Genomic DNA, 25,836 nt, shown 5'->3' with positions numbered 1-25,836 from the left:
CCCTGTAGAGTTTCCAAGGAGTGGCTGGTGAGCTTGAACCGCCTGCCTTGCAGGTCCAAGCCGACCTTTCAGTCTAGCGCATTAGCCTGTAGCTTTACACAAGAATTTGTAAAGAGAGAGGCACTCGCTCACTGGCATCATGAGGATTCCGACTCATAGCAACCCTGTAGAAGGTTTCCGAGGCCATGATGTCCATGTTAGCAGAAAGCCTCATCTTTCTCCCATGGAACAGCTGGTGGGTTTGAACTACTAACCTTGTAGTTAGCAGTCCAGTGCTTATCCTACAGCACTACCAACACTCCTTATAAAGAGAGTGTTGCTGTATCTTTGGAGATAGATAGATAGATAGATAGGTAGATAAATAGATAGATAGACAGATATATATAGGAGTCCTGGTGTCGCGCTTTGAGTTAATGTGCTAGACTGAATAGGCTGCGATGTTGGCTTGAACCACCAGGTTGGCAGTTCAAGCTCACCAGTTGCTACTTAGAAACCCTCTGGGGTCAATATGGGTCAAAACCGACTCACCGGCACTTAACAACAACAATATGTATATATGTGTGTGTTTGTGTTTGGTCTTTTTCCTATCTGGGTCTATGGTGGTGGTGGTGGTGGTGTTTATGTGCCATGGAGTCAGTTCTGACTCATAGTAATCCTGTAGAGGGTTTCCGAGGAGTGACTGGTGGGTTTGAACAGCCCACCTTGTAATTAGCAGTCCAATGCTTCTCCTACGGGGCTCCATCAGGACTCATGAGTAGCAAATTGGTTTGAACTTGAGAATACCTTTCAGTTGACAGAAGGTTGTGGCTTGGAGACCTTGGAGACCTGTGTGGAAAGAGGTTCAGTTGAGACTAGATCAAGTCAGACCAGTGCTTTAGTCAATTAGAAGTGTCTACAAAGATGAGGCTTTCTGCTCCCGTAAGGATTTCTAGCCTCGCAAACTCTGAACAGGGTCGCTATGAGTTGGAACTGACTCCACAAATTTTTTCCACAAATTTTTTGAAGTTCCCTCATAGACAGTGGAATTAGCACTGAGGCCTCAGTTATAATCTTGGGGTCACCAACTTGTACCTGGAAGACCTTGAACTGGGCCCTTAATTGCTCTGCACTTTTGTTCTCTTTGCAAAATAATTTCTAAATGGTCCTTTCTAGCTCTTATATCCCTTTTGTGAGAAAAGGGCAATTTACAGTGTTTTAAGTTCTAAAATGATTGATTAATTTATCTTTAAAAATAAAATGTAATTTTTATCAGTGTCTGCTCAAGTGCACCATTATCAAGGGAGATTGTCCTTAAAGATTGTTGCTGTTGTTAAGTGTTTTTGAGTTGGTTCCAACTCATAGCGAACTTGTATAGGATTTCCAAGGAGTGGCTGATGGGTTTGAACCGCTGATCTTATGGTTCCTAGTCCAGTGCTGATTCACAGCGCCATATCAGGGCTCCATGATGATTTATGAAGGTCTAATTTCTGCCCTCGTGTCCTGGTGTGGTGCTGTGGATTAATGCTCTGGACTGCAAGGTTGGTTTGAACCGCAAGGTCGGCAGTTCAAGCTTACCAGACGCTCCTTGGAAACCCTATACAGGGTTGCTACAGGTCAGAGCCAACTTGACGGCACTTAACAACAACAACAAAGATCAACTATAATTTCTGCTGTACTCCTCTAATCGGATCTGATAAGGTTTAGATTCTAGAGAAGATGTGGAAATTTTTTGTAAACTAAAAAATACCGCATAAATTTAACACAGTTTAAAACTGTTAACAATAACAGCAACGAAAATTTTCTAAGTAATAAGTCTTTAGAAAGCCAAGACTATGAAAGAAATGATATAACTTTAAAAGAGGATTCTTGAAACATGATTTTGACTGTGGTGATGGTGGTTATGTGTTGTGGAGTCAGTTCTGACTCAGTGATCCTACGAGGGTTTCCAAGGCTGTAAATCTTTACGGGAGCAGAAAGCCTCATCTTTTTCCCATAGAACTGCTGGTAGTTTTGAACTGCTGACCATGAGGTTAGCAGCCTGACTCATAACCACTATGCTACCAGTGCTCCTTTATTTTGACTATAGCAAAGGAAAAATTAAATTAATATTGAAAGCTGAATATGTTTGACATGGAACCTTTGTAGTCATCCTTATGCAACTTTCAGAAAAAGAGATGGAGTCGGGGATTTTTTTGTTGTTCTTTTCATTTAGAAAAGGGAATCAACATGCTTACTTATTTCTTTTTCTATGATAAAAACTTTTACAAAATCTTTTTCTTTCAAGCCCCCTAAAATCAGGGTTAAGGTGCACTGGTAGCATCGTGGTTATGTGTTGGGCTGTTAACCACAAAATCAGCGGTTCTTTAGGAGAAAGATGTGGCTTTCTCCTCCCATAAAGATTTACAGCCTCAGATACCATACAGGGTTACTGTGAGTTAGAACTCGCTCTATCACATACCACCACCATCACCAAAATCAGGCTCCCATTGACTCTGCAGATTTTTTAGAGCTAATTTTAGGTGAATTGGTTTCCTCAGTTTTATTCTTAGTAATATTATTTTTTAAAAAGACAGTTTCACATGTTGCAGTGTTTAAAAATGATACGGTCCCTAGAAAACTAATGGCAAGACTTCCTGTAGTTCAATTCGTGGGTGGGTGGGTGGGTGCATATTGAGAAAGCTCTCACATCTACAACCTTCCACAAATCATAGTCCTCCATTGAAAGGAACTTCTCATCTTTATTTGATTAAAAAAAAAAAAAAAAGTGTCAGAAGACTGGGGTGGGGGCTTGTTGTGTGCCATCAAGTCGATTCCGTCTCATAGTGAACCTGGGGACAGGGTAGTGTTTTACTGGAGCAGAGTGACTGGTAGGTTCAAACCACCAACCATTTGGTTAGTAACCAAGCACTTAACCATGTGCCATCGGGTCTCCTTGGATAGCGGCATCTTTATTAAAAGTGGAGGGAGCAGATTAGTCAGTTCAGTTCATTGCTGATGCGACTTTTATGATCTTTGTTTTCAGATCAGACTCCAACTCCTACGAGATTCCTGAAAAACTGCGAGGAAGTGGGCCTCTTCAGTGAACTGGAGTGCCCCCTACAGCATGAGTTCAGGGATACCCCGGAGGAAGAGAGCAGCAAGCGGGTAGGTTTGCTTGTGTGGACATCTTCAGAGGCGAGTCCAAGGCATCCACTAGAAACCTCCCGGTGGAAATGAGGCAGTACTGTAGATTGTAAGAATGTGGCCGTAAAATAGAATTTTATTCATTTGTGAGCGTCTCCCTAACATCTAGGAGCCCTGGTGGTGCAGTGGTTAAGGCCCTCAGCGACTTACCAGAAGGTTGGCTGTTAGAACCCAGGAGAAAGATGAGACCATCTGCTTCTGTAAAGATTTATAGTCTTGAAAGCCCTCTTGAGCAGTTCTACGGTGTCTTGTAGGGTCTCTATGAATCAGAACCAACTCAATAGCAGTGGGGTTTGGCCTAATGTTTAAAACAATGCTGTCTCTGATTGTGATAACATCTCCAAAGCTAGAAACATCATGGGGAAAGTAGGTATCTGAAATAAGAAATTCAAGTGAACAAGAAAACTGCGCTTAATTCTTGAACTTGTCTCAGATAAACTTAGAGACTTGTCTACGAAGAGTCAGTTATTCTACTTTGCTAAATATTTCATTGCACTTCTTTCATGGGTGGTGAGTGCAGGAGAGAAGGGCCAGGGCCAAAGAGAAAGAGCATCTTCATCATGGCAGCAGAGGGGGTTTCACTGGATCTGGGTCCAGGTTGTAGCTGTCTGTTTGCCACAGTTTTCCTGGTCCTTTTCCACCTGTTCACAGTTACTTTCTGGTCACATTACTGAACATCTGCTATTGTTGAGACTAATAGGTTAACTATGAGTGTGGGGTTCTTTTGCTCTTATATGTAGGAAATCCATTTTATGTATTTCTTCAGAATCCATCCAGCTTTTATCTTAATGTTGTGATGGAATTCTAGAATCATTTTACAGAAGGGCCAGTGAGGTACTAAGGAATTCTGAAGTCCCAGCTGTTTATCCACACAGGGCATTTTAAAAGGCTCTGATAATTCTCGGAGTGTTTCAAAGCCTTTGAATCATCCTCTATGTGGAATTATCATAATCCGCCTTCAGCAGCTTTTTCATGTCATGTTCACCCATCAGAATAGTCAAGGCTTTTACTCCGTATGGATTGCTTTGAAGAAAACAGTTGTAAATTATAAGAAGGGTGTAAAATCCCAATCAACTTGTTTATTTGCAATTAATTTATTATTTATATTTGTCTTCCTTTCCTTAGTGAAATGAAGTGCCTTAAAATAAACAAAAGAAAACAAAAAAAAATGGGATCTTATATAGCACTTATTGCTTGCAGATTAAAACAACAACAATAACAACAATAATCATGAACTAGAAGGGGGAGAAGAGGAACCTAAAAACTCTAGACTCGGAAATTTCTTTGCTTGTATAATATACCTAGCTATTCTTAGTAGAAGGAGCTCTGGTAGCGTAGTGCTTACAAATCAGACTGCGAACCTTAAGGTCAGCAGTTCAAAACTACCAGCCGCTCCACAGGAGAAAGATGAGGCTTTCTGCTCCTGTAAAGATTTACAGCCTCGGAAACCCTATACAGGGTCTCTATGGGTTGGAACTGACTCCATGGCACTTAACAACAACAACAGCAATTCTTAGTAGATGGACCTGGCATTTGCAGGGAGTTGCTTAAGGGGCTTAATTTCATTCAAGTCCTCAAGGTTGTCAGAGTTGGCTTCTTGGATAAGCTGATTTATAAGGTAGATGTGTACTGGTCCATATTGTCATCATTTCTGGTGGAGGGTTTTAACGGAAGAGTTCCTTGGTGGTACAACTGGTGAACACATTGGCTTCTAAGAAAGCATTGTAGGATGGAATCCACCCAGAGGAACCTTGGAAGAAAGTCCTGGTCATCTACTGCTACAAAATTAGCCATCGAGATTCCTCTGGAGCACGGTTCTACTCTGATACACATGGACCGCCATGAGCAGAATCAACTCAATGGCACGCAGGGATTTTTCTGAAGAGATGTCACTAAGAACAGTCACAGGCAAGGGACAGTTTTAAATGCTCTGCATTACATTCATGATCCACATAAATGACTGAAGTCTGAATTCTAGGAAATGGCTTGGCTTCCTTGGGGACACAGAGTCACGTAACTAGCTCTGCTTCTCTTTTTGCTTTTACTGCTAGGTAACCTGAAGCCAAGTTTTGTTCATAACTTTGAGACATTTTCAGAACACTATGATGAGCATACTTTATTTATCCCCACCCCCAGACTAGACTTTCAGTTCTAGTTTTTAAATTTTCTCTGGTACTGAGTTTTAATTAAAAAAATATTTTCCTGCTGTAAATTTGTGTGTGTGTGTGTGTGTGTGAATTGCTTTAAATTCCATTGTGGGTTGAGAAAAATCATAAATAATTAAATTTAAAAGCTAAAAGTAATTAGGCAAGTAGAGTTGAGACAGTGGGTGAATGCAGGGGTAGAAATATGCTATTTCTGCCTTTTCAATGTTGCTTGTAGCCATGTGGTGGATGATTGTATGATGGATATGCCAGTGGGGGGTCCCACAGCCAGATCACTACGGTTTGGGGGTCTGTCTCTCTAGTTGCAGTTTGACATAAAATATTCTGTTAAGATACAGTAAAACTTGCAAAAGTCAGAGCTGGTATAAGGCAGAAGCCTGCCCTAAATAGAAAACTCAAATTGTACCCACTAAAATGAATGATAGAAAAGAAGTACACCTGCGCCCTGTCAATGTGGGAAAATTTACGAGACCCTGAAAAACAAGGCAGTCCCGTTGAGTTCTGGCTCTCATAGGTAATGCTTCCACAGACTGCATTCCTAATCCTGACATCTTTTCCCCAAAATATTCCAATGTGTATGTAGAGTAAGACAGACTGCAGGCAGGTCATAACCACTGGAAGAACATATACAATGTCTTTATTTATATACATATATAGTTTATAACACATTTTCCATGTTAGTATAAACTCATAGCCTTATGACTTTTTAATAAGAGATTCTGTTTTGTTCAGACAAGCACGTGGTAACTCATAAGCAGGCATCACAAACCTTAGTTTGCCTATGATTTAGGATTTGGGATAGTCCCTGTCCTGAAACATATCAGAAACTTTTGGTTATGTATTTATTTATTCAAGAAATATTTTCAAGTACCCATCATGTGCCAGGCATTGTCCAAGGAATGAATGAATGTATCACTGAATAAAGTTAATGAAAACCTCTGACTTCATGTAGCTTACTTCTTGTGGGTAAGACAATAGACAAGCCCAAAAAGTATACTACATGTATGCCAGATGGTGGTGATCAAAGGTATGGAAAAAATCTAGAGTGGTCATAGAAGGACTTGCTGGTAAGTAGGCATCTGAGCAGAGACAAGAGGCAAAAGGCCTGAACCCAGTATCTATCTGGAGCAAGAATTCTCCAATACAAAGACCTCAAAGCTGGATGAGGCTCTTAAGGAATTGCAAGGAGGCAATTGGCTGGAGGAGGCTAGTGAGCTGAGTGTGGGGTTGGTGGTGGAGAGTCATTTGAGAGGTCTTGTAGGCCCTTTTGAGAACTTTGGCTCTTTGAGTGAGATGGGGAGTCATTGGGGCAAAAGAGTGATCTGACTTCTCTTCTAGAATAGACTTTGGCTGCTGAGTTGAAAGCAAGCTGCAATGGCAGAGGGAAACCAGTTAAAAGAATATTGAAGGAATCCAAGGTGAATATGATGGCAGATTGATTCAAGGTCGGGGAGGAGAGGGTGGTTGTATTCTGGGTATATTTTGAAGGTAGAATCAGCAGATCCTCCTGACAGATTGGATGAGGGAAATAATATGAAAGAGTGGAATCAAGAATGAACTCAGTTATTTGACCTGAGCAACAGGAAGGTTACCTCTGGGTGAAGGAAGTTCAAAGAAACAATTGATGTATTTGATGCTAGACTTGTTAACTGGAGGTATTAGCTAGACAGTTAGATATAGAAATATGTAATTCAGGAGGTATAGAACAACCTGGAGATGTCACTTGGGAGGCATCGTCATATCCATCCACAAGTACCAGTTGCCACTGAGTTGACTCTGAGTCATGACAACACCATGTGTGTCCAAATAGAAGTCTGTTCCATAGGGTTTTTGATTTCTTAATAACATTTTATTTTGTTTTCATTCCCATTCAGCAATTTCTGCACAAGTTGTTCAGTGACATTGTTTGCATCCTTCACAATGCATAAAGATGCCCTATTTCCATTCTGGTTGTTTCCATTTCATTAATCTACTTCTCTTGTCCTCATTATGTTTTCATCTTTGTTTTAGTGTACTTGTTGACTGTTTGGCCTCATATAGGTGATGTCTTTTAAAGGAGGACATAAATATTGGTGATATTCATTATTTTTTGAACCAGTGTGTTATTTATCTATAAAGTGACTTCAGGGGTTAGTTTTAGTTCAAGGTTTGAAGATGATCTCAAGGCAATAATCTTGGGGAGACCTCTAGTTTCAACCAGTCCAGCAGATCTGGTGACTTTTTGATGTGTTGTTCCATATTTTTATCCATTACATCAGGACCATGTATTGTGGGCTTCTTTGGAATTGTAAGGAGCAGCTGTGAGGTACCATCTAGCTTTTATGGCCTCAGGTTAGATGAAACTGTGGCTCATGTAGACCTTAACATCCTTTAGACTAGTTTCAGAAACTTGACCTCTAACCTTTCTGATAACAGCTGAGCATATTTATCAATCATTTGCATCACTCAGGGAGACTCCCATAGGCTTATGTTGTTATTGTTAAGTGCCGTTGAGTTGGTTTCAACCATAGCAACCCTGTATAAGGTTTCTGAGGAGCCGCTGTTGAGCTTGAACTTCTGACTTTGCAGTTCAAATGGCTTTGAAGTCTGGCGCATGAACCCTCAGTGCTACACCAGGACTTATAAATGGTGTTCAAGTGTGTGAGACTAGATGGAATCATCTGGGTCAATAGTGAATCTATATGAAATCTGAGCCGGGAACTTGGGAAAATTCTCTAGAAACCTTCAAGACAGAGTATTCAACTTTCCTCAGTAGCCAGAGGTAACATAGATTGTGATTCTAAAGAACCAACTCAAGGATGGGAGCCCAAGTCCTGTAGCAATGATGAATGGGCTCTGGTATCTAACTGTGGGTATGCTGATGTTTTTCCATGTTAGAAGAAAGGAAAGTTTTTTTTTTTTTTTAAAAGAAAAAGACCAAAAGAAAGAAAGGAAAAGGAGGATGAGTGAATTGAACATTTGCATTTGATTGCTCTTGTTTCAAAGAGATTGAATAATGCCTGACCGAAGCCATGGTATTTTCAATAACCTCATATGCATGCGGAAGATGGACAGTGAATAAGCAAGACCGTACAAGAATTGATGCCTTTCAGTTATGGTGTTGGAGGAGAATATTGAAAGTGCCATGGGCTGCAAAAGAACCAATAGATCCGTTTTGGAAGAAGTGCAGCCAGAGTGCTCCTTGGAGGCCAAGATGGCCAAACTTCATGTCTCATACTTTGGACATATTGTCAGGAGGGACCAGAGAAGGATATCATGTTTGGTAAGGTGGAGGGTCAGAGAAAAAGAGGAAGACCCTCAGCAAGATGGATTGGCCAGGTGGCAGCATTGGTGGACTCAAGCGTGGCAACGGTAGTGAGGTTGGCCCAGGACCAGGCAGTGTTTTGTTCTGCTGTACATAAGGTTGCTATGAGTCAGTACCAACTCGATGGCACCTAACAACAGCAACAACGGGAGTGGGAGGAGATTCATCTTCTGATAGCAGTTGTGTGCAAGAAAGAGAGTGTGTGAGAGAGCGAGTGTGTGACGGTGTGTGTGAGAGTGTTGTGAAAGAGTGAGTGTGTGAGAGTATGCGAGCAAGTGTGTGTGTGCGTGTGTGTGTGAGAGTGAGTGTGTGTGACAGAGTATGTGTCTGAGAGAGTGTGTGTGTATGTAAAGGGAGGAAGGGGAATTTAGGGACTAGAAATGAGCTCTTTTGTTTTGCTGAGAAAACTATAACATTATAGCTTAATGTGGTTAAGGACCCTGAAGATGAAAAGCACGGTATAGAAGTGTTAAGTGTTGTGATTCTCCCATGGGACCTAAGTCAGCCTCATTATGCTGATGCAACAATAGCAAATTAGGACATTTCCATGTTCTAGAATTCCTGCCCAACTGATGAAAAGGCAGTGTGTCCCTAGAGAGTGTTGACTGTTTAATACATGAGAACAAAGGACAAGCTACATCTGAAGATCTTGTATTCTAGCCCAATGGGGGTCATGGAATAGGACATGGCCAGGTCAGGCTCCACTCAGAAAAGTAGGCCGTTCAATCTGATTAAGCTCTGTACCTGGAAGTCATGTTACCTGATACCACCATGCCAAAGGATGCGGGGGTGTGGGTGTGGGCAGTACTTTGCCCTCTCACCAGTTTCACTTCTGCCAGCCCCTAGTCGGTATGACCACTCTCTGGGGAAGGTATGGCAATGAGTAGAAAATAAAAGATATCAAAGTGATTACAAAAACTGTGTGTTTCCGGTTACATTAACATGTTGCTTCTATGATATTTATGTCAGACAATCCTTCCCTGCCTCCAGAGGCCTGGAGGAAAAGGATATTCTGAAACCTAAATCTAGTTTTATCCAGGTTTTGAAAATGTCACCATGTTTGCTTAATCCTATTAGATGAATACTTCCTTGAGAGATTTTGCCTTTCATGACTTAAAAACCTGGCTTGTTTTAATTTGTTTTTAAGTTAGATTACTGCCCTAGCTACCCTGGCTGAGACTGTCTTTGATCTTTTCAGGTTTTTTTATCAGCATGACTGAAAAGAAACACCAATTGACAACATTATTGGAGATGACAACCTGTTTTTTACCCTATCCCAATGATTGGGAAATCCAAGTCTTATAAGAATTCTTCTTGTCCTCCCATTTCAGGGCACAAATGTAAATTGCTTTCAACTTTCTCCTTTTTGCTTAAAATTATGTCCTCAACTTCTTACATGAAATTTGACACTGGCAGAGAATTTGGCCTGATTTTGTATCCCATTCAGGGAAATGGCTAAACCAGAGGATACACCAGAAGAAGTTTCATGTGCTTGGGTCACTGGGAGTTACAAATAATGAGCAGAGTCCTAACAGGGATTATTAAGTATTAGTATCTGTTTCCACATATATAGGAATAAATCATGATATGATCTTAGGTTCTGACTCCACTTTAAAATGGAGTTGCCAATAAAAACACAAAACACACAAAAAAATTACTTTTTTTTTTCTCTACGCCCCTTCCCTCCTCCCCTTTGATGAACAGTCAGGGCATTCACAAAGTAATGAAATGCATAGACTATTGCCATGCAAAGAAAGAGACCTTAATACCCACTGTGTTGGATGATGAGGGAGGGAAGGCCCATGACTTGGAGAAACACTGAGCCAAATGGGTACCAGGTATTTGCTCCCTATTTCCTTCCCTTTGATGTGTTTGGTTGAGTAGACTCTGGACTTTACTGGAAATGTCCTTACAACCTAATTTCCTTGATGAAGAAAAAATATCCTACTTCTTAGGCTGGAGGATTTAATTTTTAGTGCTAAATTATTTGGCAGCTTGTGGTTCTGATTTCAACCAGTGTTATAAACCAGAATAAAAAGGGTTAAGTGTTGTTAAGTAATGATGAGTCAGGTCCGACTCATACTGACCCTCTGTAAAGCTTCTGAGGAGCAGCTGGTAAGTTTGAACCACCGACATTAGGGTTCAAGCCAACCCTACATTCCAGTGTTCTATCCCATACCACCACAGCAGGAGTGCATGGCAGGTTTTGTTGTGGTCTGAGTTCAGTTTTCAAGCTTTCGTCATAGGTGTTACTTATATTTATGGCATTAATTCTGACATCTTTTTGAAACTAAAGTCTGAATTGGAAAGACTGTGCTTTCATTTCATTTAATGCCTGTGATGGGTGTTCTAAAATAAGGTACTGATGCTTCCCCTTGATGCTGTAGAGTAGAAGAGATTGGGGGAGGGCTGGATGCTGTGAAACATGGAACAGAAGATTGCTAGAGGAAGTTGGGCATTGATTCTAAGAACTTCTTTTAATGTGGGAAACATTGTAGAATGGAATATTTTCTTGCACCAATATTTCCTGTTCAGTTTTAATTACATATGGTAGTGATCATACTCAGGCCCACATATGGCATTTTGAATAGAACTTATGAATGATATAATTTTGATTTTGCCCTTTTAGTTAACAGGGAGGAGTCTTGGTATGGTGCTGTCGGGTAAGCACTGCACTGCTAACCAAGAGGTTGCTGGTTCCAATACACCAGCCACTCCTCAGAAACCCTATACAGGGTCACTATGGATTGGATCCGACTCAACAGCATTTAGTAACAATAGTTAACAGAAAACAATTGTAGGTGGTTGTAGTAGTAAAACTTCCCGCATATTAAATGCATAGAAATAAACTATCAAGAAAGATTTTAGAAAGAGTTTCTAGGTCTTCACCAAGGAGATATGGTGTTAGATTTGACATATTAAGACTTTTCTTCTATTTCTCCAATGACTCCATCTCTATCTCCTCATCTTTTGGATGCATTCACTCTCAGGTTGTTCCTGTTTATACTTTCTCCTTAGAAAACTCATCCAATCTTATAGCTTGATGATCACCTCCAACTAGATGATTCCCTTATCTAAACAGCCAGCACTCACCATAGATCTAAATACTAGTGTCTAACTCCGGCTGTGCACAATGATGGTTTAGTTGTAGAATTCTTGTATCCTATGTTGGAGAGTTGGGTGGTGTTCCCAGCAAGCACACTTCATGTGCAGCTACCACTTGTCTGTAAGAGGAGACCTGTGTGCCAATATGGTGCTGACCCATTTCAGCAGAGCTGCTTAGACTAGTGTGAACTAGAATGAAAGGCCTAGTGATGTACTTCTGAAAATCAGTCAGTGAAAATCCTATGGCTCATAATGGGCTGATCTGCAACTGATCGTGGTGATAGCACAAGACTGGGTAGTCTGATGTTCCATTGTATATGAACAGTGTTTAATTGTATATGAGCAGTGTTCCATTGTACATGAGTAGTGTTACACTGTACTTGAATGGTGTTCCCTGGTATATGAGCAGTGTTTCACTCACTGTGTATTAGAAGTGTTCCATTGTATACAAGTAGTGTTCCACCATGTATTAGCAGTGTTCCATCAGGTACAAGCAGTGTTCCATTGGTTGTACATGAGTAGTGTTCCATTGTTTATGAGCAGTGTTACACTATATATGAGCAATGTTCCAATGTATATGAGCAGTGTTGCATTGTACATGAGTAGTGTTCCATTGCATATGAGCACTGTTCCCTTGATATGAGCAGTGCTCCATTGCATATGAACAATGTTTCCTTGTATATAAGCAGTGGTCCATTGTTTATGTGTTATTGTTGTGCCATGGAGTCGGTTCCGACTCATAGTGACCCTGCACAGGGTTTCTGAGGCTGTAAATCTTTATGGGAGCATAACGCCTCATCTTTTTCCTGCAGAACAGCTGGTAGTTTAGAACTGCTGACCTTGCGGCTCGCAGCCCCATTTGTAACCACTACGCTACCAGAGTGCCTTTGTTTATGTGTAGTAGTCTTCTATTGTATTCGAGCAGTGTTCCATTGTTTATGAGGAGTGTTCCATTGTATGTGACTGAACCTAATGTATTTGCCCCATTCACTAGGTCCAGTCAACCTTCTTAGCAAAGAGTCCTCTTAATCTTTCTTCATTTTTCATACATATCACCTCCAATCTAGATTGTCATCATTTCCTACTGGGTTATTTCTGTGAATTCTGAGAAAATTATTTGACCTTTAACATAATAATTTAAAATAAATGCCTAGCATAAAGTATTATTATAAGAACAAGTGCATTTTTTTTTAAATGGAAAATTAACAAAAAAGTTAAAAAAAAAGAAAGCCATTTGCCTCTTTCTGGTGGTTAAGCTCAAGTTCCTCCTAATATTGTCATAGCTAAAAGCAAGAGGAGTTATTGTGAGATGTCATCCTTATAACAGAGAGGTTGTGTTGAAAGCTGTTAACTGTATGTCTTATTACAGCAACACATGGTCAATCAGGTCCTGATGTTATGACCTTCTATGCATGGAATACAGTAAAAGGACCGATAAAGGGAGAGGGGAAAAAAAAAGAGAGAGAATTAACCACACAAACAGTGGAGTGCTGAAGTCCCCAGGCACCACAGTAAACTAAGAACCGGCCTGCAAGGAACGCTTGTTTGGCCAGCCTTCCCATCAGGCTGCTTACTGTAGATGAAAATTAGTTCAATTGAATTATTTGCCTGGGATGGTCCTCACTAAAACAATTAGGAGACTTAGCTTTAGAGGCTGACCAAAGGGCAGCTTTTCCCAGCAGGGGACTTTCTCATCAGGGCATTTTTCTGTTTAGGTTGGAGTGAGATCTTAGCTTGTTTCAATCACATGTTACCTGTTCTCAGGCAAACCAAGCAGGAATTTCAAGGTTTAGTCCCAAAGGGAATCTCAACAGTAAATAGGTGCTCTACTCTGAAAGACTCAGTTTCCAGCTGTGAGGAACTCAGGACTTTGAAGGAGTCAGATAGGCACAAAGAATGGGATGTGTACTTGGTTGCAGGAGACTGTTGCATCTACAGCAGAAGCCCAATTGTCCTCCACAAGCCCCTGCATTAATGCTCCCAAAGGCAAACAGGAAAACAGATCTGTTTTCTGGACCAGATTATGGTCAAATGATGAAAAGAGGAAGCTTCCATTCTGGGGAGAAAAGAATTCCATAAAACAGTACCAGCATTTGGAGAATTAGACCAAATGTTAGATTCCAGGAGCATCTAGAGAGTAAGAGCCACTTACCTGACCCCTTCACAGAGATGTGAGAACAAAATTGACATTGTAATAAAGAATAAACAAGGGAAAGGAAAATAATATAATAGTTGCAAGAAACTGCCTCTGCCTCCATCGTCTCATGCATCCAGGTGAATATTAAATCTGACTAGGAGCAGGTATGGGAGTGATTTACTCTGGGAATTGTCTTATAGCATTTGTGTGTTGTTAAGTTATTTCCATACTGATAAATCTGAGGGGCCAGAAAGTGGGATTCCAAGCATTCCTCCTGTCCATATATCCAGCATGTTGACTGTCAGGTTGGACCTTAGATGCAATGAATAATTTCAGAATCAGGGTTATACAGAGACAGTTTTCTTTTCCCTCACTAAGAACCATCAAAATTCAAACACTGGAAAATTTATGAAATGGTTGATTTTATCCCCTGAATAAGCTTTTGTAAGCCTTGAACTGAACCAGTGGCACCAAAGATCGAAGACCAGTTGTGGGATGATAGCAAGAACATTATACAATATTAAAACAGAAGGTCATTAGGAAGAGAAGGAAGAAGGAAAAGACCAAAATGGATGTCAGAAGAGACTCTAAAACTTGCTTTTTGGTGTAGAGATGCTAAAGCAAATGGAAGAAATGAGGAGGCAAAAGAGATGACTAGAAAATATAGAAATTATCAAAGAGAAGCTCCAGAAGATCAAGTCAAATATTATAAAAAAATGTGTGAAGACCTGGAGTTAGAAAACCAAAAGGGAAGAATACACTCAGCATTTCTCACGTTGAAATAACTGAAGAGAATGTTCAAGCCTCAACTTGTAATACTGAAGGGTTCTATGAACAGAATAAGGAGCTCTGGTGGCATAGTGGTTACAAATCAGGCTGCAAACCTCAAGGTCAGCAGTTCGAAACTACCAGTTGTTCCACTGGAGAAAGATGAGACTCTTTGCTCCTGCAAATATATTACAGCCTCGGAAACCCTGTACAGGGTTGCTATGAGTTGGAACCGACTCCATGGCATATAATAACAACAACATGAACAGAATATTGAATGATCCAGAAAGCATCCAAAGAAGGTAGAAGGAATACACAGTCACTGTACCAAAAAGAAATGGTCGATGTTCAAACATTTCAAGAGGTAGCATATGATCAAGAGTCAATGGTACTGAAGGAACAAGTCCAAGGTACACTGAAGGCATTGACCAAGAACAAGACTCTGGAAATTGATGGAATTCAAATTGACATCTTCCAACAAACTGATGAAGCACTAGAGGTACTCACTCATCTAAGCCAAGATATTTGGAAGAGATCCATCCATATCTGTGCCCATTCCAAAGAGAGGTGACCCAACAGAATTCAGAAATCATTGGACAATATCATTAATATTGCATGCTAGTAAAATTTTGCTAAATTAAAATAATAAAAAAACCATTGCAAACGTACACTGAAAAGAGAAACTGCCAGAGGTTCAAGTCGTATTCAGATGAAAATGTGGAATGAGGGATATCACTGCTGATGTCAGATGGATCTTGATTGAAAGCAGAGAACACAAGAAAAATGTTTACCTGTGCCTTGTTGACTATGCAAAGGTTTTCAATTGTGTGGATCATGACAAGCTATGGACAACATTGCGGAGAATGAATATTCTGGAACATTTAATTGTGCTCATGAGGAACCTGAACATAGAACAAGATGCAGTTGTTTGAACAGAACAAGGGAACACTGAATGGTTTAAAATTGTGTACCAAGATTGTATTCTTTCAGCATACTTATTCAATCTGTATACTGACCACATAATCCGAGAAGCTGGATTATATGAAGAAAAACGTGGCATCAGGATTGGAAGAAGAATCATTAACAACCTGTGATATGCAGGTGATACAACCTTGTTTGCTGAAAATGAAAAGGATTTAAAATACTTACGGATGAAGATCAAAGACCGCAGCCTTTGGTATGGATTACAAAGAAAACAAAAATCCTCACCACTGCACCAATAAACAACCTCCATATAAATGGAGAAAAGATTGAAGTTGTCGAAGACTTCACTTTGTTTGGCTCAACCATTAACACTCCTGGAAGCAGTAGTCAATAAATCAAAATTGATGCATTTGAGCTATGGTATTGGAGGAGAATATTAAAAGTACCATGGACTGCCAAAAGACTTCCAACCAATCTGTGTTGGAAGAAGTACAGCCAGAGTGCTCCTTGGAGGCCAGGATAGGCAGACTACATCTCTTATAGGTTGGGCATATTGTCAGGAGGGACCAGTCCCTGGAGAAGGATATCATGTTTGATAAAGTGGAGGTTAGGTGTAAAAGAGGAAGACCCTCATTTAGATGGATTGGCACGGTGTCAGCAACAGTGGGCTCAAATGTAGCAGTGACTGTGAGGTTGGAGCAGGACTGGGCAGTGTTTTGTTCTGTTGTGCTTAGGGTGACTATGAGTTGGTAGCAACTCAATTACACCTTACACCAACAATAGTGGTACCAAGGAGGAAAAGCCCAGGGGATCTGCTTCTGTGTAGATTATAAACACACACACCACTGCCACCACCAAAAGCCAAGCTGAGGATCAGTTCTACTCCGAAACACATGGCACAAGACAACAGCAACTACATCCTGGGGGTTATTTCTACCCACACTTTTAGACCTTGCTGTCCTGGAGAACCCTGCAGGCTCATATGCAGATTGGATGTGAGATGAGGACAGATGGATCTCCTCTGGTGGTCACATAGAGTGTTCCTTTTTGCTCCTTCTGTGTGGTGGGACTGTATGATACAGGCTTCTCGAGAACATTGGTGGGCTTCTCTTACTTCTTTCCTTCTGATTTTGTTGTTGTTGCTATTAAGTGCTATGGAATCGATTCTGAGGAGTGGTTGGTGGGTTTGAACCATTGACTTTGCGGCTCAAACTTTGTGTTCCAGGGCATTAACCTGCAACGCCACACCAGGTCTCCTAGACCACCCATTTGTCTGTCACACAGTGGTGACGTCCATGTTGCTGCGATGCTGCAGGTTATGTCTCCAGGATTTCACATACCAGCAGCATCAGTCATGGTGGGCAAGTTTCAGCCGAGTTTCCAGACTGAGAGATTAAGGTGAAAGGCCTGCTGATCTACTTCTGAACGTTAGCCAGTGAAAACCAGTGGCCACACACAGGGCTTAACCCGTCCAGTGATCATGAAGATGGCACAGGGATGGGCAACATTTTATGCTGATAAGGTCACTGTGAGATGACACTAAAAACAGTGACAATAGCAACCTGGCTTGACCTGTTAGACCCTTTAGCTGTACTGTGTGATAAGTCCAGCTCTTTTGTTTGGTTTTAGACACTTGCATGAGTGGAATCAAATTCCTCTAAATAGACACTTTTGAATAAAACTCATAAGACATTGGCAAGATGAGGCCATTTGTGTATAGAGATGTCATGTTGGCATCTGACCTGAAGGCAAATGTCAACTGTTTTATTTGATAGTTTTGGAAGTAGTACGAGGGATTGACCTGCAAGCATTCCCGTGATAGTGTGACACATGGGGGCTTCCCCTAGCCCTTCTGTGAAGTGAAGCAGCCTTGCATTTTGGATTTAGCATGGTGCCCCTAAGAACTGAGTTATGTGGAATATACCGTCTGTCGTATTACAACTTGGAAAGTTGATCACAGCATTGACCCAGTCCTGCCTGAGTTGGTGCTAGGTGCGGCTTTTTCTGTGGCTTTATGTTTGGGTGGGGCTTATTTGAGCTCTGCAAGCAGTCATCTCCCAAAAGAACGAGTGTTTTGTGTGACTGTCGGGTTGACTGACTTCAGATGATGCAGCGTTGGGCATTTTGAATCACAAATGCTCTTAAAGAAGTCATCTTCTTCCCAACTCCTCCCGATATGATTTTTTGCACACAACACTCAGGAACATTCCCAGAGGATTTATGAACACAAAGTTGCGCTGGATTTGTTGGCACAACTTGCCCAGTGCTTCCTATCCTTAGCTCCCTGACCAGGGTCTCAAGTAAGGCAGTCTGGAATCTGCAGGGCTCTGGAATGTCCAATGATGGAAGCCCCACCTTCTTGGTCCTATGTGGCAGGAAGTGCACAATACATAGTAGGATTTGGAATCTCTTTTTGCAGTGCCATGTGCCAAAAAATTCTTCCCCAGGCTGCAGGACCACCTGAACATGGCCTCCCAACACTTCCTGTGCTGTTTACCATAGCCCCAGCACGATTGTGCAATGATGTGGAGCGCTGTCTGAATTTAGGGTGAAGGCAAGAAATTCCAACACTCTCCTCACGCTTGGCTTCTTTTTCTCAATGATAAAGCAGACCTTTCAACAACTTTGAGGCTACAAACACCCATTGTTCCAATATATTGAAAATTGGACAATAGAATAGAAAGTCAATTCCTAGTTAGAAGGAGTTCCCTTCACTTATCATTGCAGTATGTCACCGCAGAAGTTCTTTCTGATGTTGCTTAAAAAGATGTGTCCAAAAGGGGCCCTGGGAAGAGGAACCTAAACTCCACATTCACAGAGACCAGGGCACAGTTGTGGCTTCACTGCCTGGAAGACCATCTTCTTGTTCAGATCTCTGTTGCAATTTCTCCTTTATTCTTCTTACAGTAATGCCCACATACATGGGTATACATTTTAGGCAAAGTGAGTAATCGAGGCTTTCTGAACTATTACTTGCCAATCACTAGGAAGTTCTTGCTGGTGTTGATATTCACGACCTGGAATTACCTACAGTGTCTAAGTGGGAATCAACTTTAACTTCTCTGGAATGGATCATATTAGAAGGTCCCAGATAGATTGGGAGAAACTGTGGAACAAAACTCAACATTATGAAAAAGACCAGACATACTGGTCAGAAAGATACTGGAGGAACCCGAGCCTATAGCTTTATGGCCCTAGGCCACCCTTCAGGTCTGGAGCTGAACTCACACTGGTGGTCCAATCTGCAACCATGAGTGGAGTAGTCAAATGGCAGGACAACAACACTCGTGAGATTTGTCTACCATGGACCCGTCAACCATTCAAGATCAAAAGGGCAACACGTACCTAAAGCTAAGGTTCAGAAAGGTTGGGAGGAGGGCAGGATGGAAGTAAGAACCACAGGTAGAAGTGGGAAAACTTGTTAGCTGGAGGGGATTGCAATCATTGAGCTGAAACAAAGTGGGTGAGTTGATGAATGTCAAACTGATGATCTGCTCTGTAAACCTTCACTTAATTCACAATAAAAAGTTGCCCCCAAATTGTTATTAAGACGGCATGACTGATTTGCCCATCATGTGGACATGAACATAGAGTTAGTTTACCATTAGCAGTGATGGATTGGCCTGTGGGCGGTAAAGATGGTTGACATGCTTGTCTGTTAACCAAAGAGAAGGTGGTTAGTGTCCATCCAGGGGCAACCTGAAGAAAGGTCTGGAAATCTCCTTTGAAAAATCATCTACTGCAAACCCTGTTGTTGTTGTTAAGTGCCGTCGAGTCGGTTCTGACCCATAGCGACCCTGTACAGGGTTTCCAAGGGTGTAAATCCTTACGGGAGTAGAAAGCCTCATCTTTCTCCCGCGGAGCATCTGGTAGTTTCGAACCGCTGACCTTAAGGTTCGCAGCCCTATTCGTAACCACTACTCTACCAGAGCTCCTATGGAGCACAATTCTACCCCGACATATTCAGGGTCACTATGAGTTAGAATTGATGTGAAGGCAACTATTTATTCTTTAGTGATGGATTTGCATAGATTCAAATACACATGCCCTCCCAGAGACTCCCTTATGACAAGAAGCACATATTGCAAGACAGCTGGCCAGGGCCAGAGGTAGAGTTTATGATCTCAGGAGAGAAGCTCCTTTGACCTCATTAGTGTGAGTTTTCTAATTGAGCACCAGTTAGAAGTGCACTCACAGTATAGTGCCATGGGACAGTCACAGATATTGGTGGGCGAATCCAAGCACTCCTCTGGACTTTTACATTCTGCCTTTACTACTGAATTGTACTATGCTTCATTGACAAAATGTCACCACGCCATAGCAAACCTGGATGAATTATGTCAGAATGGTTTGTGGTTGTAAAAAAATAAATTTAAAAAGTTTCACATTTGTGCTTTGACCCAAATGAAAAAATAGACATTTGGAAAAATGGCTGAGAAGCCCATCTAGAAATGGCCATCGGTGTCAATGATCTGCATGTGAGTCAGTATTAGAAGGGAGACTATGAATGATACTTCTATGCTAAGTGATGGGTGGTTTGCAAGAAATGAAACCAACTTGCTTGGATGCTGTTGTATGTACCGTGGAGTCCACGGTTCCGACTCATAGTGACCCTGTACAGGGTTTCCGATGCTATGCATCTTTACAGGAGCAGAAAGCCTCATCTTTCTCCCATGGTAGTTTCAAACTGTTGACCTTTTGGTTCGCAGCCCAATTCATAATCACTACGCTACCAGAGCTCCTTCTGCCTGGATGTTATATGGGATTTAATCAGCTCATCTTCCTGGCTCTTTATCACAGGATATGTGCCCTTCAAGGGGGAGTAGGACTTAGGGGCAGAATTCTCATTTTCCTTGTGGAAGACCCAGGTCTGATTCCCAGATAATGTATCTATCTTATGCATGGCCACCACCTGTCAGTGGACGCGTGCGTGTTGCTATGATATTGAACAGCATATCTATCAGTCTTCATTGAGAAGGTTTCAATAACTGATCACGGGGAAGGTGCAGGGCCAACCAGCATTTCACACTGTTGCCATGAGTTGGGGACTGTGTAGAGATTAGTTAACAACAATAATGCACTACTCCACCCCCCTCAATACAAAGTTGGTCGATTCAGGGCTGTTTTCAAGCATCGGTTTACGACTTCCTCTGCTCACATACGTTTGCCCAGTTCCTTCTTCTGAATTTCAAAGTAATAGCACTTGCTTCCTCTTCCCCAGCCCTGGGGATTTTGCAAGGTCCCTTTCTTTCAAGTTGGCCCTGAAACCATTTTAGATATTAGCTAGCTGGGGAATGAAGTCCAAACGGATCACTAATGTTTGCTTTCCCCTTTCCCATCTATAGAAAAGGAGAAAGAGGTGAAGTCTGATTTTTGAAGTGGCCTGCATTTCCTGCCACCTCTTTGCAGAGGTGTTCTGCTCCTAATGCCACATCCCTTTCCTAACAGCTGTGTGGCGAGTCAGTGTCACTGGGCCCTCTGTAAAATCGGGCATGACCTCCTAATTACCTGTTTGTAGTTCAGCAATGCCCCGCTACATGGCACACAGAGAGGGGATAAACCTTCACTGTAATGGGTTTTTCGTAAGACTATCTCTGAGATAAGAGTCCTAAATCTTGGCAGTCTCTTCGGAGCACGCACTTTGTGATTGTACACAAATTCTTGGCTCCCCAGAGCCTTGCAGTTAATGGAGTGTAGTGCACAGGGCTGAGTAATCAGATACTGCAGCTACATTTTAGAGCAAGGTGCACTTTTGCTTTATTTATGAAGATAGACATGCTGGTTGAGGGCTTAATCACAGCTGATAAATCATTTTGAGAAAGCCTGTTAGAACCATATGCTGATTTTTTGCATTAATATACTGTGTCTGTTTCCAGTCTAATAAGACAGGGCTTTCTCTCATGCACTGCCTGGCTTTCTCCAGTGTGGATTTTTTTGTTTAAGTGATATCACTTGTGTGGGAGCATTTATCTCTTGAAGAGGTATCATTAATAAAAGAAGGGGGCAGAAGAGGTGAGTGAAGGTACCCATTGCACAGTGCATGTGTGCTTGTGTGTGTGTGCCTTTGTGTGTTTATACCTGTGTGTGTGTGCACGTGTGCATGCGTGTGTGTGCGTGCGCATGTGTGGGCACATGCGTGTGTGTGTTTATGGCGGTACAAAGGAAAGAGTCAAAAAGCTGAGAACAGGAAACATGTCAATTAGACTTTCGGAAGGCCGTGGATTGGTCTTTGTTCGGCATAAGGTAGTCATTTTAGGCCAGGTGGTTATAGTAAAAGATTATCTGAAGTTTTTTGGGGGGTGTGCATTGACATTTTGGTTACCTCACTTTTCCCCAAGCTTACAGAGGTCTGCCTCAGAAACAAGTCCCACAGCACTTTAATGAGAGCCATATTGGGGCTCCATCTCTGAGCCAAGCTCTGTTGATCACTAATTGCAGGGGTGCCTTGCAGATCTTTTCTATTATTCCCTGATTATACCCCTGCTCTTTTTATTATCTTGCCCAAATCCAAACAGTAATAATTGCATGATTTATTGTTTATTTATAATCCCTTCTACTGCTTCGATAGTTGTAGTTAATAGATTTTAAAACAGCAATTGTTTTTACTAAATGACTGCGTTTCTTTTAGCTTCCAAAGAGAAGCCGAGTGTTTGCGAATCACACTTGGCATTCTTGAAAGCTCTTCCATGAAGCGCCTTGTTTAGAACAGCCGTGTTTCTGACCATAGGAATCAGTACACAAAGAGGGTTAGCGTGCCAGGAAGATGTTTTTGGAAAGGACATTAATTTACCATTTAGAATTTTGTCCAAGTTAGATCATGTGACCCCTAAGGTTCTTTCTACCTCATCACTTCTAGGATTTTCTCAGAAGAAAGGTTAAGTTGTTGTTGGTTCCAATCCATAGCTACCCTATATAGGGTTTCCAAGGCTGCTTATCTTTGTGGGAGCAGAAAGCCTCATTTTTTTCTCATGGATCAGCTAGTTGGTCGTCCTGAACTGCTGACCAGTCCAGGTGTTTAACCTACACAGCCACCATACTCCCCAAATCAGAGGTTAGAGGTACAGATAATTGAAAAGACCATTTTGTTCATGTTTAGAAATAATGGGAGAATAAGGCATGGAGTTAAGGAGCTTTGGTAGCGTAGTGGTTATGAATTGAACGGCAAGGTCAGCAGTTCGAAACTACCAGCTGCTCCGCGGGAGAAAGATGAGGCTCTCTGCTCCCGTAAGGATTTACAGCCTCGGAAACCCTGTACAGGGTTGCTATGGGTCGGCACTGACTTGACGGCACATAATAACAAAGGCATGGAATTATTATAAATTGAGATTATAGACTAGTAATAATTATATTGATTATCCTGGTGTGGTGCTACAGGATAATGTGCTGGACTTTAATGTCAATTTGAACTGCACGGCCAGTGGTTCAAACCCACTAGCTGCTTCTTGAAAGCCCTATACAGGGTCTCTATGGGTTGGAACTGACTCAGTGGTACTTAACAACATCTTCCATTGGGCATACTTCTAAAAGTTTCATGTAGATTATTCCTTGATAGTCATAACAGGCTTCTATTATAGTATATCTACCTCCATTTTCAGAGCCCTGGTGTGGATGGGTTAATGAGTTGGACTGCAAAGTCGCTTTGAACTGCATAATTCATAGTTCAAGCTCACCAGCTGGTCCTCGGAAACCCTATACAGGGTCACTATGTGTCAGAACCGACTTAACAGCATTTAACAACATCAACAACAGCCTCTGTTTTGCACACTAAAAAGTTAAAACCCATGAGTTAAACTAAATTAGGCAGTTGCAGATCCAGTATTTGCGTATAGGACCCTCCCTACATATGCTTCCCACTGCTCCAGTCTTCTTCTTCCTGTCTTTATTTCCATATGGAGTATGCATGTTCCAAAATAATTTGCTTTAAAAAAAATGTCCAGTAGAAGCTTTACAAAACATGAAGCCATATTTGACCTCCATGAATCCATGAGGAGTCCTGGTGTGGCGCTGTGGGTTAATGCACCAGATTGCAAAGCCATTTGAATTCAAGGTCGGAGGTTCAGGCTCACCAGCTGGTCCTCGGAAACCCTGTACAGGGCCTCTATGGGTCAGAACCGACTCGACGGCACTTCATAACAACAACAACAACAACAACAACAACAACAACAACAATGAATCCGTGGAAACATCTTAATTGTTCCTACTATATCCTGGCCTTTATGCAGTCCGTCTCAGCTTCAAACGCCCCTGAGTTCCACAGTGGGGGCTGCAGAGAGCACAGCAGGCCCTGCAAGTGCAGAACAAAAGGCGCCTTGCTCTCTCGGATGCCATGTCAATACCACGAAAGACGTGTGGTCCACCATGAATGCCCTCCTCACCAAGGTGCCGAATTTCCAGTTTCAAGCCATGTGTGGGGCCATTCTCTCATCTCTTACGTTCTGTGGGCAACTTCCACTTGCTATGGGCCATTTCCTTCCATGCTTGGTCCTAGTGATGTTTGCCTTCCTGGAGTAAAGGGAACATTTGTTGAGTGGAGACATATTTGGAGCTTAGGCTAGGCGCCACACTTGACTGCCTTTGAGCAGAGCACACTTAGGAGAATGCTGCTAAGGGTCTCTTAGGGCATTACCTTGGGATCTAGGGTTTTTGTTGTTGTTGTCTTTAGCTGCTACCAGGTGGGCCCCTGACTCATGGAGATCTCATGTACAATAGAACAAAATGTGGCCCAGTCCGGTGCCATCCCCATACTTGGGGTGCAGGTCAGCGTCTTGTGATTCATACATAGTATTATCATTGGCTGATTTTGGGAAGTAGAGTACCAGGGGGTTACAACACCAGAATTTCTGGATTTCATTTTGGTAGTAAGTAGGATACAGATTAATTGCTATTATATAACTGTGGTCAGTGTTATATATTTAATTCCAGATCTTAAAGGAAACCTTTGCCACGTACCATGCCCTCATCGCCCACTTTTCAACAGTGGAAATACTTCTGTTATGTCCTCCTCAAATGGAACAAACTGTTATTGAGGGCTTAATATGCCCCAGGTGCTGTGCAAGATGGGCCAGAAGCCAAGGATACATTCTAGTGGGGGGATGGAAGAAGGTTTGACTTCGTGGGTATAGGGGCATTCTGGAACTATGTGTACAGTAGAAATAACAATGATTGTTGTTACTCAGTTTTAGCTTTTTATTTTTTGTGTTCTGACCCCAACTTAATTTTCTAGTGTACTTTCTCATTTGTTTCTTCTGTACTTTTGAATTTCTAGGACAATACAATATGTCACTCTTCCTTAAGCCTACCCATGACTTCACCACTTCTCTGCCCTTGTTCTTCTTGCTGTCTCCTCTTGGGAGGGCCAGCCCTCCTTCCCTCATTTTTGCTATCTCCGTGAAGCCTTCCTCCACCCTCCTACTAAGCTGCCATCTTGGCCCCTCTTGAAATCCCACAATGTTTTTGGAGCACTTCTGATAACACTGCTAACTTCCTACTTCAGGTTTTGATATTTACTTCATTGTCTCGTATCTCCAACTTGACTGTGAGCCCCACTGGAGCAGGACTTGCCTGTCCTCTTCAGCTATTCCCATCACCATGGCATTGTACATAGAAGATGCCCTGTGAAGAATTTCTGGAAGGAGTGAGTAATGAGTATGAATGAGTGGACTGAATGCCCCTTACACAACAAGATTATACAACCTGGTTTACATGAGGCAAGAACTCTGAGGTGAGATGTCTCTTAAACAACTTTAGTATCTGTTTTCTCCTCAAGGAATTTGCTAATTCATGGAGAAACCAGGATCACTGAGAATGGAAGTTATCTAATGGCATAGTTATTGGTGAATAGCCATACCTTGTAGATACTCTTGAATTGAAAAAAGGAGGCTTTGAATTAGAAGTTATTTTATTGATTCAACCAGTGAGATACAATAATTTATCATTTGGATGGCAAGCACATATAATAAAGTGTGACACATGTTTTGTGACAAAATAGGATAAAAGGGGTAAGCCAAGTATCACCTAGTCCCTAGGGTGTGTATGGAGACCTGGTGTAGGGTAACAGTCAACCGCAAGGTTGGTTTGAATCCAAGGTCTAGCTGCTCATTGGAAACCTTAAACAGGGTCACTGTGGGTCCGAACCGACTTGTCAGTCAGCACTTAACAATGACAACAGTGTATGTATGTGTGTATTGCTTCAGCATGTGTGTATTACTTCAGGAGTGGTTGGTATTAGTGGTTGTTGTTGTTGTTATGTGCCGTGGAGTCGGTTCTGATTC

At 41.8% G+C, this 25,836-nt stretch overlaps 1 protein-coding gene across 2 annotated transcripts in view; it reads left to right on the top strand.

The window, feature by feature from the left end:
- Window positions 1-25,836, top strand: part of CREB5 (cAMP responsive element binding protein 5) — a 583,431-nt gene that overhangs the window by 148,502 nt on the left and 409,093 nt on the right. For both annotated transcript variants that reach the window (XM_006832178.1, XM_006832179.1), the window contains one exon: window positions 3,002-3,123. In XM_006832178.1, the coding sequence (XP_006832241.1) occupies window positions 3,002-3,123 (122 nt within the window). The remainder of the gene's footprint in view (window positions 1-3,001; window positions 3,124-25,836) is intronic.

Source organism: Chrysochloris asiatica, unplaced genomic scaffold (assembly GCF_000296735.1).
Source record: "Chrysochloris asiatica unplaced genomic scaffold, ChrAsi1.0 scaffold00006, whole genome shotgun sequence".
Lineage (NCBI taxonomy): Eukaryota > Metazoa > Chordata > Mammalia > Afrosoricida > Chrysochloridae > Chrysochloris > Chrysochloris asiatica.
The sequence above is the reverse complement of the archived record's forward strand: the minus strand, read 5'-3'. Positions and strand labels throughout refer to the sequence as shown.